This window comes from Gracilinanus agilis, chromosome 1 (assembly GCF_016433145.1).
Source record: "Gracilinanus agilis isolate LMUSP501 chromosome 1, AgileGrace, whole genome shotgun sequence".
Classification (NCBI taxonomy): Eukaryota; Metazoa; Chordata; class Mammalia; order Didelphimorphia; family Didelphidae; genus Gracilinanus; species Gracilinanus agilis.
This window is the reverse complement of record NC_058130.1, coordinates 737,565,950-737,585,412: the sequence shown is the minus strand read 5'-3', so window position 1 is coordinate 737,585,412 and position 19,463 is coordinate 737,565,950. Positions and strand designations below refer to the sequence as shown.

Here is a 19,463-nt window from a genome sequence, read left to right as displayed (position 1 = left end):
TGAATGACTTTTTGATGCATACATCATTTCTTTAATCCCTCCTCTCCTATTTAGGTAGGGAGAAGAGAGGTAATTTGCAAAACATTATTTATGGGTTAGTAGGTAGGGCACTGCCCCTTCATGTCCAGAAGAGCTGGGTTCCAGTCCTGTCTCACATACACTAGCACTGTGATTCTGGGCAAATCACATAACCTCGTAGGGCCCCAGGAAATTTGCAGAATATCAGTAAATTGGCATTTGTAGAGAGAATTCCTCTGCCGGTAACATGACAAATATAGACTAAAAAATAAATACATTTTAATGAATATTTGTGAGTTGAGTTGCCAAGCTGGAGCATATTTGGATGTAAGGCGGGATTTGTGGGAATTAAAAAATCCCACAAGATACAAGGGTCACTTGAAGGTCCTGCACTATTTTACCTAAAAAGATTACTTATGATAATATGTAAGTTGTGATAGAAAAGAGGGAGCAGATTTACTCCTTGGTCTCAGAGAACACTACTAAGAATGTTGGAAAGCTATGCAGTAGCAGAAAGCAACTCATTATGAAGAGTTATTCAGAAATTAGAATAAGTTGGCTTATAAAGTAGAGAGTTCACTATATAGAGATTGTCAAGTAGCGCCTGGGATGGCCATTTGTTAGAGCTGTTGTTTTTAGATGAAAGAGTCCTGCCTTAGGTAGAGCCTGAACTGGATAAGTGGTACTCAAACCTTTTTGAATACGTGGACCCTTTTTTAGTGTAAAAATTCTGGAGACACATAGTAACTGCACAGTTAGAAACTATACTGTTCGTGTTCGTTGACTAAGTATCTGGTATGTGTATGGCAATGTGGCAGGTGCTGGAGGAACAAAGACAAAAGGAAATCAGTGCCTCCCCTCAAGAAGTGGACCTGTGTTAGGGGAAACAACAAAGTAATTTTGGTAAGGAGAGAATATAAATAACTTGTGTGTGTTGGGGTGGAAGGGTTAAGAAAGGTGGAGGTGTCTTTGAGTTGGCCTTTGATGGAAACATAAGATTCTGAGAAGGGGATAAGCCAGCAAATACATTCCAGGCAATGATATCATCCTATTATGAATGTAGGGAGACAGGAGATAGAATGCTGATGTTTAGGAAACAACTATTAGGCCAGTTTGGTTGGATTCTGAGAGTATATAGACAAAAAGGAAAAAACATTGCCTGCCCTCATGGAATTTACCTGTTCCATTGGAAGTGGAGACGGTGGGGGAACAAGATAACCCATAGTGTGTCAAAGTGCAAAGATGCAGAGGCACAAAGTAGAAATTTAATGTTTATTGATTGGTTGAAAGTTTGAATGCAGATTGAATAGGCTTTAAATGCCAGGATTAGAAGTTTGTATTTTATTCAAAGACAATTGGGAGCCCCTAAAGATTTTTGAGTAGGTGGGAGAGACCAGTTTAGTCCTCAGAAGATAGTTCATTTACTGGGCTCATATTGGATGACTTTCCAACTTGTATAGACTTGTCAAAGTTCTCCCTCTAGTACCTTTAAGGATAAGAGCTAGCATTCATGTAGCCTTTAAGGCTTGAAAAATGCATTATAAGTGTCTCACTTTATTTTCCAAACAACCCTGAGAGATAGGGGTTATTATTGCCCCCACCTTACAGTTGAGGAAACTGGGGCAAATAGGTTAAATGTCTTGCCCAGGATCACATAGCCAGTAAGTGGCTGAGACAGCAATTGACCTTTTTGACTACAGGTCCAGTGATCTTTCCATAGGCTCTCAGCTTCCTTAATCCCCAATTCACTAAAGTTCTCTATTGCCTCACTGTAATAATAGTAGCAAGTATCTAGATGACATTTTAAGGTTTACAAAAAGCCATACATACATTGACTTATTTGTTATTCATAAGGTAAAGACTGTATACTCAGGATGGAGAAACTGCCACTCAGTAAGTTATAGCCCAGGATCACCACTATTAAGTATAAAGAGGCAAAATTCTCACTGCGGTCTTCTGATTCCAAGGTCGAGTGGGGAGAGGGGGTAATGCTAACAGCTTATCCTTATATGATGTTAAGGTCTTAACTCCGCTAGGGACACCCCCACCCCCAAAGATGAGGCTCGGAGGGGGATTGCTTGGCCCAGTGCTCAGGGCAGGACCCATTCAAGCCTCTCCATTACTCATCTCTAGCTCTTTGGATGCCTTTGGCACAGGTATTTCCTGGGTGCAATGGAGTTATGAATCCTCCAGCCTAGCTTTGTTGGCCTCCACAAAGCCTCAGGGCTTTGATTTTTCGCCAGAGAAAAGAGCAAATGCACCCGCCCTCAAAGGCGTTTATGGGTGTGTTGGGAGGCGTGGATCCCAGCGAAGCTTCCAGGGGAACTAGCACAAGGGTCGCCCAGTAGCTGTGAACATATGCGAATCATGAATAAGGTTTTGGGAGTGGGGGTGGTGGTGGTGGTAGTGGTGGTAAATGTTGCTGGGACTGCACATGCGCTCTCCATCCCACTCAACCCGAAAGAGCGCGCCCAGGAGCGCGTGCGCGTGTCCCTGACTGGGGCGGAGAGAGGAGGACGCACTGAGGTCGGCCAGTCTGTCTGTAGTAGGGCATGGCGGGTGTGCTGCTGCGGCTGTTGCCCCTGCTTATGGCGGGGCTGGAGCGAGCTCTAGCTCTCAGCCTGCCTCCGGCTCCGGTGCAGCCTCTGACCTTAGCCCGCCGAGAAGGTGAGTTCTTTTGGAGAGCCCTTTCCCCTTCTAATCTTGCTTCTAGTTGGGCCGTTCTTTCATCTTCCGCTAGGCCCCGCCCCCACGCCCACCCTCCATTGGTCTTTCCATCCGTCAGTCAAGGTCACTCCCCCAGCTTCTCCACATGGCTTGGGTCGTTGTGCTGCTCCCCTGAGGGGCACAGACTGGGAGGAGCCCGAGGGGGAGGGGCGAAAATGGGGGTCGTGGCGTGAGCTGGGCTCTTGGTAGTGAAGACCCTTGTGATCACAGGCCAACCGGCCCTTGACGCCCTGCACTGATGGGAAAGGCCTTACTGAATAGCCCCTTATGGTAACCTGGTTCAAATACTCCATTGTACTCTCTGGGAAAAGTGGTGCAGAGAGGTGAAGGATTCGAGGTGGGTCACCCAGCTGGTCATTAATGACCCTCTCTCCTCTGAGGGGCTCAGGCAGCTCCCTCGGCCTCACCCTGGTATCTTTTCTACTACAGCCCCAGCCTAGGAACCTCAGTTTCCTCATCCACTCAGGAGTCCTCCCCACTCAGCTTTGATAATCCTGGCTGTTAGGTGGTTCTACTTTATTCAGAGCTTTGGTTTCAGTCTGGGGTCACATTCTCGGAAGCCTAGCAGGGTGCTTCTGTTTGTCCATTCTCTCCCTGTCCCTTTGTTCATTGTGTCTCATGTCTTGCCAGCACCTTGATGTCAGCTGGGCCTTCCTCTTTACATCCTCCTTTTCATCTTTTTTTTTTTTTAAACCCTTGTACTTCTTTGCATTGTCTCATAGGTGGAAGAGTGGTAAGGGTGGGCAATGGGGGTCAAGTGACTTGCCCAGGGTCACACAGCTGGGAAGTAGCTGAGGCCGGGTTTGAACCTAGGACCTCCTGTCTCTAGGCCTGACTCTCACTCCACTGAGCTACCCAGCTGCCCCCCTCCTCTTCATCTTAACAGTTACCAAGTGCCTACGTGTGAGAGTCCAAGGGCATATAACATTTTAAAGGTGATTTTCAAGTAACTATTTGGAGATTTAATGCCGTTTCCCCAATTGCATCTTACTAGAGATGTTTAAAGTTTAGCTTTTTTCATGACTCCAAACTTTTTTTTTTAATAATGACTCCAAACTTTGTTCTTAGTGACCATTTCTTTTGAGGGCCCTGAATTATAAATATATATAGTTATATTGCTTGGAAAAAAAAAAGGGAACATGACAGCCCCTGCCTTCATATGCTCATATTCTGCATGTACACAGACAAATAAATACTAGAGAGTTTGAAAATCACTGGAAAAATCCAGAATGGTTTCTCTGGGGAAAAATGGCAGCTCACCTCAGCCTTGAAGAAAACCAGAGGCTTCAAAAAAGAAAAGGTGAGGAAGTAAGATTAAATTACTTCTTTTTCCTAAGAAATTCAGGCAGGTGGGAAAGACAAGCATTCCCAAAAGTTAGTTGGTAATCATTTAACAATAACTGTTAAAATGAAGAGGAAGATGTAAGGAGGAAGGCCCAGTTGATAGTGTGCTGGCAAGACATGACACACGGTGAGCAAAGGGACAGGGAAAGAATGGGCAAACCAGAACCATAGTATAGTTACAGGCTTAGCCACTGACTTTCTGTGACCTGAGCTCTGTCCTCTCTAAGATGAGGGGGGTTGGGCTTGTTGGTCTCTGAGCTCTGCTCAGCTTCTGCTGTTCTGTGCTCCTAAAAGCATCACAGACCTGTGAGAAGATCTTATTCAATTAAATTCAATAAATATTTATTAAGCATCTACTATGTGCCAGGTACTATGCTAAGCTCTGAAGATACAAAAAGAGGCAAAAAGCAGTCTACTAGAACGAAAAGCCTAGGGAGGAATGCAGGCTCTGCTATAGCTGGGATGAAAGCTCATTGTCAGAATTGGAGAGGTTGTTAGAAATCATCTAGTCAAACCCTGCTTTTTATAGAGGAGAAAATAAAGATAGGAAGGGAAAGATGTTTTTGAGTAAGGGAAGCCTTCCTGTACTTCTCTTGGTGCCCTCCCTTTGGTTTCTCAGAGTTTTAGTTTGCTTTTTAGGCCTGTGCCCCCTCCCCCACCCACCTTTTTCACTCCCCCCCCCCCAAATTGCCTTGCTTAACAATCATAACCACCTGTTCACAAATTGTACCTCTTTTCTTTCCAGTAAGATTGTTGGGTTGCCTTGGTTTGTGTCCCACCTTCATTTGTTTGAGATAACCTGAGCATGGAGAGATTGTCTGGGCTCTGCCTTCTGATCTCTCAGAGAAGGGAAATGTACATAAAGAGTACAATATTTTAGTATGATAGAAGCTAGAGAATTCTGGGTTCTCTGGGCTGGAGCTTTCTGAGAAGGCTCTACAGAGGTCAATCAAGGGCTGGCCATTGTGAGGATTTAAGATTTGGCTTGGCAGAACTGAAGGTGACTGAGGAAATAAAGAGCAAATAGAAAAAAAATGGAGACAACTGGTTTAGATAGCTTATTGGAGATAGTGCATTAATGGAAAGGTTATAGTGGGAAGACAAGATCTATACTCATGGAACGTCTGTGGTGGTTGGGAGTCACATAACCAGGATTCAAGCTCCAGTTTTGTGATTAACTCAGTGAGTGACCTTGAGCAAATTGGACCTCATTTGTCTAACCTGTAAAATGTAGGGGATGAAATTGAGGTTCTCTGAATTCCTTTCAATTCTACTACTGTTCTGTGGATCTTCCTGCCCTCTTTCCGTGTTTGGTGACAATAACAATAGACAGTAAACATTTATTACTGCCAAGTTCTTTTTATTTTTTTAAATTAGCAATTTTATGAATTTTATTTTTTTGTCATTACAAATACATTTTATTTTATTATTTAAAATTGTTTTGACATGGTTACATGATTCATGTTTTTTCCCTCCCCTCATTCCTCCCCCCTCTTAGAGTTGACAAGCAATTCCACTGGGTTATATATATTCTAATCCCTCCTTAAAAGGAGGCCTTGGCTAAGACTGGTTTGGGTCCCTCAAGTTGGGTAGGTTCTTCGTCATCTTGAGGCTCTGGAACCTCAATCCAGGTAGTCTTAAGCCTCAGGGTGTGAGCTCAGTTGCAGTTAGGTATAGGGGCTGAGGTTCCCATTTTCCCTGAGATTACTGAGCTGGGGCTGTCTCCATTTCAGTGATCATAGAATCTTTTGGAGGCCACAGCACCATATTAACTGTGTTCCTCAAACTAGGTAATAAGAGCCCTGTCCATTCTGAAAACAAATGGACTAGTCATTGCAACTGGTAGCTTGGCTTGGTTTATCTCTGTGTGTACTCTGTTGGCTCCACTAAATCTGAACTTTTATTGATTTATACTTCCCTTCATGAAGTGGGCTGTAGGATGTATTCAGGGCCCTATTATCAGGAGAGAGGCTTAAGGGAGTTCTTTTTCTTTGCCCAGTTCCCCAAGTGAGCCTTCACTTTGGGAACAACACCTGGTTGTTGGGGAGGATATGTGGCCTGAGGCCAGTACCTTCCACTTTCAGGAAGTACAGTGGGTTCTCAGAGTTTGGTAGAGTTTCTGTGAAGAACTTCTATGAGGGCAACTGAGCTCATGAGTTTTTAGCGTATAAAGTGATTATCTTCTGGGAGCAGGGTCAAGTATAAAGGGTAAAGGGGTAGCTAGCTGGCTTAGTGGATTGAGAGCCAGGCTTAGAGACAGGAGGTACTGAGTGGGTTCACATGTGGCCTCAGATACTTCCTAGATCCTGGGAAAATCACTTAAAACTTATTGCCCAGCCCTTACCACTCTTCAGACAGAATATAAGGGTAAAAACAAAGGTAAACAGCACTCTTTTTTTGCTTCCCTTGTGGATGTCCATCAAACAGTTCAAGAGACAGGTGAGAGATTGGACTTTGTAGCAGGGTATTTGGGGAGGTGGAGTAGGGCGATTATGGAAGCTCTTGGAGTTAGAAAATGTAGGTTTAAATTCAGTCCCTACTCTTAACTTTATTCAGTCCTCTATAAAGTGAGTTGGTTTGAAGCTCTTTATTTTTCTCTACTTTGGGGTGCATCAACTTTAATAATAATAACAAAAATGGACATTTGTCTAGCCCTATATGGGTTGTAAAACATTTTATGTACAGTATTTCATTTTAGATGCATGACAGTTGTATGAGGTAGGTATTATTTAAAAACCCTTATCATCCACCTTAGAATTGATACTGAGTATCGGTTCCAAGCAGAAGAGGGTAAGGATGAGGTAATTGGGGTTAAGTGACTTGCCCAGGGTCATATATCTAAGGACACATCTGATGTCATAACTCAGGGCCTCATGTCTATCTTCTGAGCCACCTAGCTAACCTGAGAAAGCTTTTGTTATCATTATGGTTATAAGCTAGGTGGATAGAGTGTTGGGCTTGGAGTCAGGAAGACCTGAATTCAAACACTTCATAGCTGTGACATCCTGGGCAAATCACTTTGAGCTCTGTCTGCTTCAATTTTCCAAACCATAAAATAGGGATAATAATGACACCTCCCTTGCAGGATTGTCCTGAGGATCAAATGAGATAATGTTTGCAAAGTGCTTTGCAGATCTTAAAGCACTATATAAATGTTAGTTATAGCTATTTTTTATTCTCTTTGTATACATGAAGCAACTGAACTACAGAGAAATGACTTTACCTTTAGTTGTACAGTTAGTGTCTAAGATGAGTCAAAGCCAAATTCTTTAGACTTCAAGTCTAGTACCCTACTGATTGGCACTCTCTGTTCTGGCACAGCTCATTCAGCTTGGGCACAGAAACATGTTCCTGAAGCTTCCCTCTCTCTCAGCTCCCTCCACTAGAAATGGCATATAGCCCCAGGGGATCTTTTGCTCTGTTTGGGGTAATGTTGAATTGACTTTGGTTGGTCAAATTCCCATGGACCTACTCCCATCAAGACTTTGTCAAATCAAGGGAGTTAGCCCTTTCCCATCAATGTCAGAGGGGAAAACCTGTGTAATTCTGTGGAGGAGAACCTCTGGCGTAGATGAGGTAGAAGGGAATACATGGTTTCTAGGGGGAAAAAAAGAATTCTTCTTTGCTGTATTTCTAAATTTGCAACAAACTCATTTATAATTAATGGAGGTGCAGCTTTTCTGGAGAAAGTAATGAAGCCCAGGATATTATTTTGTTATCTATCTATCCATCCATCTGTTCTATCCAGCCTTCTCTTTACTCCCTTCCTCCCCCTCACCTTGTCATTTTAAGATAATAATCTGAGGGCAAGAAAACTTAGAGCTGGTGTGTAGTAGAGCAAGGAGTGAGAGACAAAGGCTTTTGATTTTGAGTCAGGCTCACATTCACCCTCACCATACTCTGTGTCACCTGTCATCCTAGCTGTGTTGCTTTAGACCAGCCTGGTGATACTTTGTTTTATCCATGCTTTCTTTTCACCTGTTTCCCAGGTACCGAACAGCCATGCCCACCATCTAAGTTCTCATGTGGCTTTGGCATCTGTATTCCCTCTGAGTGGCTGTGTGATGGTGACAGAGACTGTTCAGATGGCAGAGATGAAACTTCCTGCTGTAAGTGGACTTCATAGTCCTGGAACGGGGCGGGCAGTAGGTGACTCAGCCAGGGGCTGGATTGAGCAGAGCTGAACCAAATTGTTTAGGTACCCTTTTACCCCTTCTGGCCCCACAGCTTTCTGTTCTTCACTAGTTGCTTGCTTGCCGACTTGCCCTCAGGCTAGTCAAGGATTATGTTTGTGTTATGGAGAAGGGGATAGAAGTGAAGACTAATTCAAGAGATGGGTTAATTACCTTACAGATTCTGGGGAGTGAAATCTGTGTAAGGTAGAACAAGTCGGGGCATCAGTTATGTTCTTATAGATTACAGTGGTCTGAAGAGAGTCTCCAGTATTAGCTCTCTTTCATTCCATTCACTAAGGCTATCCCATCTTTCCCTGGACTCCATAGTTCTCCCTCCCTCTTACAACTACCAGTGACAATCTAACTATCGAGGAAAGTTTTCTGTTTTCAATATAATTCCTTTAGCCTGTAGCCTAATTCATTATATCTTGACTAACCTTTTTTCTTACTTATGAACAGGGGCAGAGCCTTGTGCCCATGGGGAGGAACGGTGTCCCTCTGAAACATGTTTCCCAGTTAGATGTGAAGGACCTGAATGTGCTGACTTGTGGACTAAGGCCAGCTGCCCGCCACCTCCCTGCCTGGCTGAACATCGATTTTGTGATGGAGTCAGTGATTGTCCCAATGGCACAGATGAGCAGTTTGTGAACTGCAAGAAGCGCCATTTGAAGCCGTCCTTCTCAGATTGTGCCAAAGAGGGGTTCCAGTGTGCCCCAGGAGTTTGCATTCCACATGCATGGGTGTGTGATGGACACTCAGACTGTGCCAGTGGCAACGATGAACATCATTGTGGTGAGTGTTCATGAGTGTGTGCATGTACATTGGTGCATGGGAGAGGGAAAACTTATGAGCCTTGTGCCCCAGGAAGGAGAGACTTTCAGAAGCCTCTTTGGGATTTATCTTTTGGCTTTGATGGCAGGATAAAGTAGCATGGAGGCAGAGACTGGATAGTGGATCAGAAAAGCTTGAGAGGAATGATGATGGGAGACAGGAAAATGCAAGTTGTCTTCCAATTTAGGGAGGGAATCTAGATGTGGTCATTGCTGACCTGGATCTTTCAGGCTGCCAGACTGTGATACATTTCTAAGGTCAGAGACCTCTTCTGAAACATTCATTACCCAGGGTAGCTTTCCTCACCCAAATGCTCGTCCTTTTGTCTCAGATGAAGCCAACCATAGTTAATAGTCAGTAAACAGGTATTAAACATGTACTATATGCCAGGCACCATGCTAAGCACTGAGGATACAAATGTGAAAAAAAAAAATCCCTATCCTCAAGTAGTTTATAATTTAGTAAAGGAATCTTAAAGGATACTGAAAAGCTAGTGGAGGGAGTACTTGATATGAAGTTCCAAAGTTATTCAACTAAGTGAGAAATGAGGGCCCCTCCCTTAACTGAGGGGCTTCATAGGACATCGAGGTGGTCCAATGTATAGAATACCAGGTCTGGAGTCGGGAAGACCTGAGTTCAAAACCAGCCTCAGATACTAGTTGTGTAACCCTGAACAAATCACTTAACCCTATTTGCCTCATTTATTCATCTGTAAAATGAGCTGTAGTAGGAAATGGCAAACCACTCATATCTTTGCCAAGAAAATCCCAAATGGGGACATAAAGAGTCAGACAACTGAACAAAAACAACAAAATTGGAGTTTATAGTTCCTTTTGCTAATCAGAGAGACAGAGGGTAGTAAAGAGGGGGTCCCACAGTTGAAGGGATCTTGCAGGATGATAAAGTTTTCCTAATAATGAGCTCCCTGAGACATCGTGGAGAAGTCAGTCAGAGAAGTCCCAAGGTGAGAGACAAGAAATATCTGTAGGGGCTGAGGCTCCCTCTCACCCTGGGGCTGCTCACCTGAAGCCGACTGGTTTCATTGCAGGGACTATAGGAGCTAAGGGTTATCAGGCTACCACGTTAGCTGTGTCTTCCATCCCTGGTAATGAGAGTGCTGTCCCTTCAGGAAATCAGAGTGCCAAAGGGATAATTATGGCCACTGGTGTAAGTGTCCTTGAATATGGGCAGCATCTCCAATCTGTCAGCTTTCAGAGTGTTGGCTCCATCAGCTCTGGAACCTCCATGACCTTTCTGTGATGCCTCATTCTGTAATAGCAGGTACAGATTTTTTCTTCTGTGGGGAGGTTGAAGGCTTAGGCTGCTATAGCCTCTTGCATATCCTGTAGGGAGCCTTCATTTTGAGAGGTGGACCATTGGTTGCTGGGCTGGATACTCCTTCCTCCTGCCTGGGCCAAGGGCCAGCAATCTCTCTCCTACTAAGAAGCACGTGAAGTTCTTAGCCTTTGGACCAGTTTCTCTGCAGAGGTCCTGGCACCTCTGCTGTAGAGTGAAGAATGCCCCATGCCCCAGGGCACCTCTGCTTGGCTTCCTTTAGGGATTTCCTTAGGCAACCCAGAGAGAGTAGAGGGGCCAGATTTAGGGGGTAGGGATCTTATGATGTACCAGTCTGGATGTGTCTGAACTTGGGCAAACTCCTTTCCTTTTCTTATACTCTATGTTGTCCTCTTTAAAGTAACTTATTTTCTCTAAGGTCTTTTCCAATCCAGAAATTCCCTGTTTCAGATAATAAGTATCAGTAGAGTAATAATGGAGGGCAGAGGCAATGATGGGAGTGGGAAAAGGCTTCTAACTCACATTCCTGTCTCCCTCTGATTCTGACCCATGAGGAAAGACCTGGCAAGGAGCTCTAGTTTGAGGAGGCATGTGTAACTCTATGTCCAGAACTGATTGGTTCATGGGCTCAAAAATCACTGGCCTAAACCACTCAGGTGGGTGTGCTCTGGCAGCATTTTCAGGCTCAGAAATCCTCTACAACCTTGCCCCAAAATGCAGGAAGCCTCATATCCTGTTAGCTTTAGGCGTAGCTGACTATAGGGTTTAAGATTTCCTCTTAGACACTGCTAACCTGTTTCCATTTCAGGAGTGACACAAATTCCTGGAGACCAGAACACCACCTCAGCTGTATCTCTCACCCCAGTTTATGGAAATCTCATCACTTCAGAAAGACAAAGTGCCTATGGCCTGGTCACAGTAGCAGGTAAGACCCCTTGGGCAGTATGACTGCTCAGCCATGTCTATCCTGTGACTGTAGGCTCTGCCAGTTATAAATGCTGGGTTGGGAAGAACCTTGCAGACCATCTAGCTCAATTCATTTTGTTGTTCAGTCATTCATTTGTGTCTGACTCTTTGAGACCCCACAGACCATACCATGTCAGACCCTTCTATCTCTCAAAGTCTGTCCAAGTACATGTTCGTTGTTTCCAGGAAACTGTCTCATCTTCCGTTCCCTTTTCCTTTTGCTTTCAATCTTTCCCAACATCAGGGTCTTTTCTAATGACTCCTGTCTTCTCATTATGTATTTATTTATGTAGTATTTAAGCTTTAGCTTCAGTATTTTATCTTCCAGTGAATAGTCTGAATTAATTCCTTTAAGGATTGACTGATTTGATCTTCTTACTATTCAAAAGACTCTCAAAAGTCTTCTCCAGCACCATAATTCAGAAGTGCAGATTCTGTGGTGCTCAGCTTTTCTTGTAGTCTCACTCTCACAGGCATACATTGCTACTGGAAAAACCATAACTTTGACTTTGATGGACCTTTGTTGGCAAGGCGATGTCTCTGCTCTTTAGCACACTGTACTGATTTGCCGTAGCTTTCCTTCCAAGGAGCAATTGTCTTTTTTTTTTTTTTTTTTTTTTTTTTAAATTTTTATTTTAAACCCTTAACTTCTGTGTATTGACTTATAGGTGGAAGAGTGGTAAGGGTAGGCAACGGGGGTCAAGTGACTTGCCCAGGGTCACACAGCTGGGAAGTGTCTGAGGCCAGATTTGAACCTAGGACCTCCTGTCTCTAGGCCTGGCTCTCAATCCACTGAGCTACCAGCTGCCCCCAGCAATTGTCTTTTAATTTCACAGTTGAAGTCACCTTCTACAGTGATCTTTGAGCCTAAGAATATAGAATCTGACACTGCTTCCATTTCTTTTCTCCCTATTTGCCAGGAAGTGATGGAAGCAGTTGCCATGACCTTAGTTTTTTTGATGTTAAGTTTAAAGCCAGTTTTTACAGTCTCCACTTTTACCTTCATCAAGAGGCTTCATAATTCTTCTTCAATTTCTACTGTCAGAGTGGTATTGTTTGCATATCTGAGATTATTGATATTTCTCCCAGCAACATTAATTCCAGCTTTTTATTTGTCCAGACTGGCATTTTGTATGATATACTCTGCATATAAGTTAAATAAATAAGGTGACAGTATACAACTTGGAGTATTTCTTGTCCAATCTTAAATGAATCAGTTGTTCCAGGTTTGATTCTAACTGTTGCTTCATGGCCCACATATAGATTCCTAAAGAGACAAATAAGATGTTCTGGTACTCTCATCTCTTTGAGGACCTGCCACATTTTGTTACGATCCATACAGTCAGAGGCTTTAGTGTAGTCAGTGAAACTGAAGTAGTTATTTTTCTGGAACTCCCTTGCTTTCTCCAAAATCCAGAGAACATTGGCAGCTTGGTCTCTAGTTCCTCTACCTCTTCAGAAACCAGCCTACTCTTCTGGTATTGTAGGTTCACATATTGCTGAAGCCTAGCTTGCAGAATCTTAAGTATAATCATGCTGGCAAATGAAACGAGTGCAATTGTTCAATAATTTGAACATTCTTTGGCATTGCCCTTCTTTTAGGATTGAGACACAAACTCATCTTGTTTTTTTTTTTAATTCTTATCTTTTGTCTTACAATCAATATTAAGTATTGGTTCCCAGGCAGAAGTACAGTTAGATCTAAGCAATGGGGGTTAAGTGATTTGCCTTGGGTCATATAGCTAGGAGGTGTCTGAGGTCAGATTTGAACCCAGGACCTCTGATTTCCAGGTTTGGCTCTCTATCCACTGAACCACGTAGCTGCCCCATAAACTGATCTTTTCCAATCCAGTGGCCACTGTTGAGTTTTCCAAATTTGCTGGCATTTGGAATACCACACTTTAACAGTGTCATCTTTTGGGATACTAAGTAGCTCAGCTGGAATTCCATTACCTTCTTATTGTTAACCTTATTGTTAGCAGTGCTTCTTAAGGCCCATTTGACTTCATTCTCCAGGATGTTTGGCTCTCGATCAATAATGTGGCTAGAGATGATGTTAAAAATCTTTCTTATGTAGTTCTTCAGTGTATTCCTGCCACCTCTTCTTAATCTCTTCTACCTACCATTTTTGCCTTGTATTCTGTCCATTTTTGCATGAAACATTCCCTTGATATCTCTAATTTTTTGAAGAGATCTCTTGTCTTTCCCATTCTATTGTTTTGTTCTATCTGAGGCCAGATTTGAGCCTAGGGCCTCCCGTCTCTCAGCCTGACTCTTAATCCACTGATCTACCCCAGTTGCCTCATTCTGGCAGCATTTTCAAGCTCAGAAATCCTCTGCAACCTTGCCCAGATATGCAGGAAGTCTTAGATCCCATTAGCTCTACATGTAGCTGTCCTTGGAGTTTAAGACTCATCTTATACAAAGGAAATTTAATCTTCCCCCTTTCTGGGGTCTGGAAGGTGATGTTGACTACTTGCATACCTGTCATGAGCCTGAACTTGACCTGGAGGTGAGGATTGTGTGAAGGAAATCATTGAGTGCATTGGGTTACAAGGATAGAATGGCAGCTAGAAAAAGGCAGCAATAAAGTCAAGAGATCATGAGACAGGGGACAGGGTGATGTCCCCTGCACTGGCCCCTGGACTGCACCCCTAGGCAGCCCAAGCAAAATAGAAAGCCCAAGTTGGCTCTTGAGACTTGATGTGTGAATTAGTGGGCAGAGAAAAAGTTTGATAAACTGAGGCATTCTCTTCTTTTCTGTGTTTTTTGCTGGCTAGACTTCCCTGTGAACATGGCTAGGGGGCCCTAATGGTGGCCACAGAATAGCAAGCTAAATTGAGCAATAAAGAAAATAACCTATACATCTCTTCTATTTTTCCATCTTTTCCCCTTGCTACTTTTGATTTTATAAAATTATTAATTTATGGCCAGGCTCATGATTTTTCCTCTTACAGTTCTTCTCTCGTACACTGCTAACCTGAGGATGCTTCCATTTCAGGGGTGACACAAACTCCTGGAGATCAGAACACCACTTCAGCTGTGTCTCTCACCCCAGGCCATGGACACCTCACGCCTTCAGAAAGACGAAGTGCATATGGCCTGGTTATGGCAGCAGGTAAGTCCCCCCGGCAGTGTGGCTGCTCAGTTGGATCTACCCTGTGACTATAGGCTCTGCCAGTCACAGATGCTGGCTTTTGTATGTAAGGAAGCTTGTAGACCATCTTGCTCAAAACCATGTTATAACCTCTTGAACAAGTAGTCACACAGCCTTTGCTTGAAGACCTCAAGTGAGGGGTAACAAATACCTCTTGGGGCAGTCTGTTTTCCTTAATAGAGTTACTCCTTACTTGACATCAAGCCTAAGCATGGTTTGCTTCAATTTCTGCCAAGTGCTTCTAGTTCTGCTCCCTGGGGGAAAATGAACATGTTTAATACATTATCCACATGATGGTGTTCCCCGGGATTTCTTGTTTTTAGCTAAATATGTCTAGTTTCCTCAACTGATCCTTCTGAGGTTGCTAAGTCACAATAATAGATAGAGCACTGGACTTCAAATAAGGAAGCTCTGAGTTTAAATCTTGACTCAGTTTTGTATTACTTTGTGACCCTGGGCTTTCTGCTTCAGTTTCCCCTTTTGTAAACTGGGAATAATAATAGCACCTACCCTCCAAGGTTGTTGTGAAGATCAAATATCAAAATATGCAGATTGCTTTGCAAACCTCAAAGCAGCAATATAGAAATGCTAGCTATTGTTATTATCTCCAGGCCCTTTACTATCCTAGTTTCCCTTCTTTGGACACTGTAGTTCATCTTCTGGTTCCTTCATTGGTACCCAGAGCTGCCCTCCAGATCTCCAGATCTTGTCTGACCAGTGCAGAGGATACCAGGCCTAGCTTTCCCTATACCTCAACCTTGTACCTCCCTGAATATAGTCTAAGGCCACATTATCTATCAGGGCTGCTGGGGCACCTTGCTGACCCATTAAACTTTCAGGTTACTAAACCCCTTAGATCTTTTTTAAATGAATTGTTCTCAAGACTGTTTTACCCGTCCTATTTGGGATATTGATATTTTGAACTCGTGTACACCTTTTCATTTATCCCTCTTAAAGTTCATCTTATTAGATTCAGCCCAACATTTCAGACTGTCCAAAGCTTTTTATATCCCAACTATCTTCTAATGTGTTAGCTTTCCCTCCCAACTTTATGTCATCTGCAAATTTGCTAAATATGCCATATTTGCTTTTATCCAAAGCAGTGATCCAGCAGACCCAAGCAGAGATTCCCAGGATACTTGACTGGAGAGCTTTCTCAAAGCTTACATGGGGTCATTAATGACTGCTCTTTGGGGCCAACCATTCAACCATTTCCACATCTACCTTGTGTCATCAACTGACCCACATCTCTCTAGTTTGTACACAAGGAGAGTACAAGACACTTTGTCTTGTCCATTTTTTTTTACTAGCTAGGTAAGCCATGCCATCTGCCGGTCTAGTGGCTGTTAAAAAAGCAACTGAGATTTGTCTGCCAATATTCTCAATAAAAACAAGTCTGCTTCTTTGTGATCTCTACTTATTTCCTTTTCCAAATGTTCACAAAGCATCCCTATGATAATATGCTATAAGAATTTTACCAGGAATCAAAATTCTGTTCATTGACCTATAATTTTCCAATTTCATTCTCTGGTTCTCTTTGACAATCAGACTCCATCTCACTCTCTAGACTTGCAGCATCTTCCCTATTCCCTATAGACTCTCAGAGATCAAGACTAGGAGCTCAGCCATATATCCATTCATCACCTCAATCCCTGCTTATTCTGGGTCTGGTGACCTAAAATCTGGCAGGTGGTTTTCTTCTTTCACTTGGTAACCTAGCTTGGATTTCAGCTTTCTATTGGCCATTATTTGCTCCATCCTTTCTGGCCTGATGACCATTCTTCTTGGCAGAGAGAACAGAAGCAAATTTAAGGAATGACCTGCCCAACTTTTGCTCAATTTTCAACCATGACCTAGTCCCCAGGAGCAATTTTGTCCTTCTTTGACTCTTCCTTCCCCTGTATATCCAGAAAACCTCTTTTGGTTGTGTCTGTCAGTCAGTCAATAAACATCTATGAAATGCTTACTCTGTCAGATACAGTGTTTAAGCTGAGCACTGGGTTACAAAGAAAGGCTTAAGATAGCCCCTGCCCTCAAGGAATTTACAATCACAAAACATAGAAGGTAAAAAGCCTTCTTTTGTGGTGGATCTGGAAAGGCAAAGGGGACTGAAGGAAAGGTGAATTTCAAAGTTGATGACATCTTGCAGAATACAAAGGAAGTTCCTGTAGATGATGAAGTCCAGGAAAGTACCTCACTTGGAAATGTTTTTGGCTTTCCCAGTAGCCACAGCTCATTGTATCCATTAGCCCACTGGGTACTTTCCTTGCAGGCTCATGCCCCTGTTTGTATTTATCTTCTGTTACTTTCTTAAAACCTGGACTAAGCCCCTCTTTGCTGCTCTATCTTATAGAAACAGTCCTTTCTTCTTCCATATTCCTGAATTCTTAGCCTTCAGAGCAGTGTCTGTTAGCACCTAAAATGACCTTTGCTAGTAATCCCCTGGGGATTGGGGGATCTGGGCTGAGTACAAGGTGCACTTGCCCTGATGCCACTCTGATGGTGGTCCTTCAGATGGCTCATGGGAAAGATGAGGAAGTCAGGTAATGATAGTGTGGTATAGGATATGGTAGTGGTGAGTGCTAAATCTGGAGTCAAAAGACACAGATGCAAATCCAGGCTCTCCCACTAACCTTCCATGTGACCAACTGGGCAGGTGACTCCCTTCTCTGACCCTTATTTTAATTCTCTATAAAATGAGGGGGTTGAACCAGATTTTCTTTATGGTCTTTTTCACCTGTGACCTTTTCTGCATCTATGATTTTTTTTCCTTTTTAGCTGCTCTGAGTGGAGTTCTGGCTGCTGCCTGTCTCCTTGTGTGCTGCCAGACCTGGGCCCAAGTCCGGTGGCGCCTCCTCCCCCAGCCAAATCTGCTGGAAGCTGTGAAGGAGTCACTGCTGATACCTGAGAGGACACCATCGCCCTTACTCTGAGTGCCACTTTGACTACCTTTTGGTCCTCCAGGACTGCTTATGCATTTGTGAAACTGGACCAGGCTTCCCTGGGGCTGAATCAAGAGTCTTCTAGGAGGAGGAAAGGCAGAGAGGGGAGAGAGACTGTTAGTTGTACAGAACTCTTCCTCATAAGCCTCCATCTTAAGCTACCTCTCTCTTTAAGGCAGCCAATAGTTCCTGACTTTGTTGCTGCCTTCTACTACCCTCAGAGGCCCTGCATATCTGGATGGGTGTGAATCCTGGTTCTTTCCAATAGAATGCATCCTGCCTGCATGGGGATGGGGGTGGGGAGTTAACTGTTCACTCTCTCAGTGAGCTGGCTCCATGGGCTGTACTCTTTGCTGAGCAATGGAGGGTGTCCCTGATACTGGCCATAGGACAAGGATGGTGGCCCAGGGGTGAGTTACTCCATTCAGACACTACAGGTAAAAGAGAGAATATCCTCTTTACCTAGGATGAGCTACAATTGAGCAATTAAAATGATTTCTCAAAACTTAAGACTTTTTCTCCAGTCTGTCTCCTGGATTCCTTTCTAGATGTCCCCATGGAGGAAGAATCTGACCTAGAACTCATGGACAACGTGGATGGATGCAAGTAGAGATAGACTTATTCTCATCCTAGAAGAATTTGCATCTTCTTTTGGGGAAATGGAGTTTGCACAAGTAGGGGAAACTGAACTAGATGGTCTCTAAGGTTCTAGGAATCTCTGTTAATAATTCTCCACATTCTTCCCTTCATTGTAAGAAGCTATAGGTGCAATACAAACCCAAGCCAGGCATTTTGAAGCTGGCAGTAACTTTTCCTACAAGCAGAAAGGAAAATAGAGGCATAGACTTTTAAGTCAGGTTGACCTAGTTTCAAAAGAAGAGTATTTAGATTTGTTTTGCTTGATTTCGTGTAAAACAAGGAGCAGTAAGTAGAAGATGTAGGAAGGCAAGTTTAGGATTTGCTTTAAAAAAAAAATCCTAAAAATTAGCCCAAAGTGGAAGGCATTTGCTTGGGAGAAATGTTTCCTTTTACTGGAGGTCTTAAGTGCTGAATGACACTTGTAGGATGTGTTGATATTTTGATAGCATTGTAAGGTAGATAAAATACTTTCCTTATAATAATCCATCAGGTAGGTTGTAGAAGTGTTATTATTTCCATTTTTCAGAGCAGAAAAACTGAAATCTATAAAAGTTAGATGATTTATTGGTGGTCACGCAGTTTCAGAGCTGGGATTTGAACACAGATCTCTTGATTGCAAATGAATATACCATGCTTCCTCCCATAGAAGTGAAATCCTTTGAAAGGAATCTTTGAAAGCTAGTTCAACTTTTTACTCCAGTCCAGAGGGTAATCTCTTTTTGACAGCATCTCTGCTAGGGGGAGGAGGAGGCAAGGCATTGTATAGAAGTCAGAGGATCTGGATTTGGGGCTTGCCAAACTTGCTTGGGTTTGCCATTTAAATTTTGTTTAACCTCAGTCAAGTCACTTTTTTTGAGTTTTAGTTTCCTTATATATAAAGTGAGGTCTTGAATAGATACAATTCAACATTTATTGAGCATCTACTATGTACAAGGTAATGTAATAGGCACTGGGGATACAAAGAGTAAATTGGAACACTTTCTTTCCTCAAGGAATTTACAGCCTTACCCTGTGGGAGATGATATAGCATTTCAGGAGTGGTTCAGGGAAAGGAAGTGAGAGATAGGAAATGGCAAGCTCTGTTTGGGGATCAGTAGACCAGGTTGCTAGAAAACATGAAGGGAAGTCATATGAAGTCATTCTAGAAAGGTGGCAGAAAGGCACAGTGAGGACTTCACAGGCAAGGTTTGTATTTCATCCTTGAGGCAATAAGGGAGCCTTTGAAAATTTTTAAAGTAGGGAATGACGTCATTAGATCTGTGTCTTAGACATAGTAATTTGACAGATGTATAGAAGATGGATTAGAAAGGGGAGAGAGTGGAAGCAAGAAGACCAATCAGTAATCTAGTTACTGTAACAGTCTAGGTC

General features: G+C 43.1%; 1 protein-coding gene across 1 annotated transcript; it reads left to right on the top strand.

Moving 5' to 3' along the window:
- Positions 1 to 2,564: 2,564 nt before the first annotated feature.
- CD320 (CD320 molecule) lies at positions 2,565 to 17,966 on the top strand. Its single transcript, XM_044658690.1, has 6 exons — positions 2,565 to 2,685; positions 8,079 to 8,198; positions 8,724 to 9,056; positions 11,200 to 11,316; positions 14,359 to 14,475; positions 17,293 to 17,966. Exons 1-6 carry the CDS (start codon positions 2,571 to 2,573, stop codon positions 17,445 to 17,447), a joined length of 957 nt encoding a protein of 318 aa, XP_044514625.1. The 5' UTR covers positions 2,565 to 2,570; the 3' UTR covers positions 17,448 to 17,966.
- Positions 17,967 to 19,463: the final 1,497 nt, after the last annotated feature.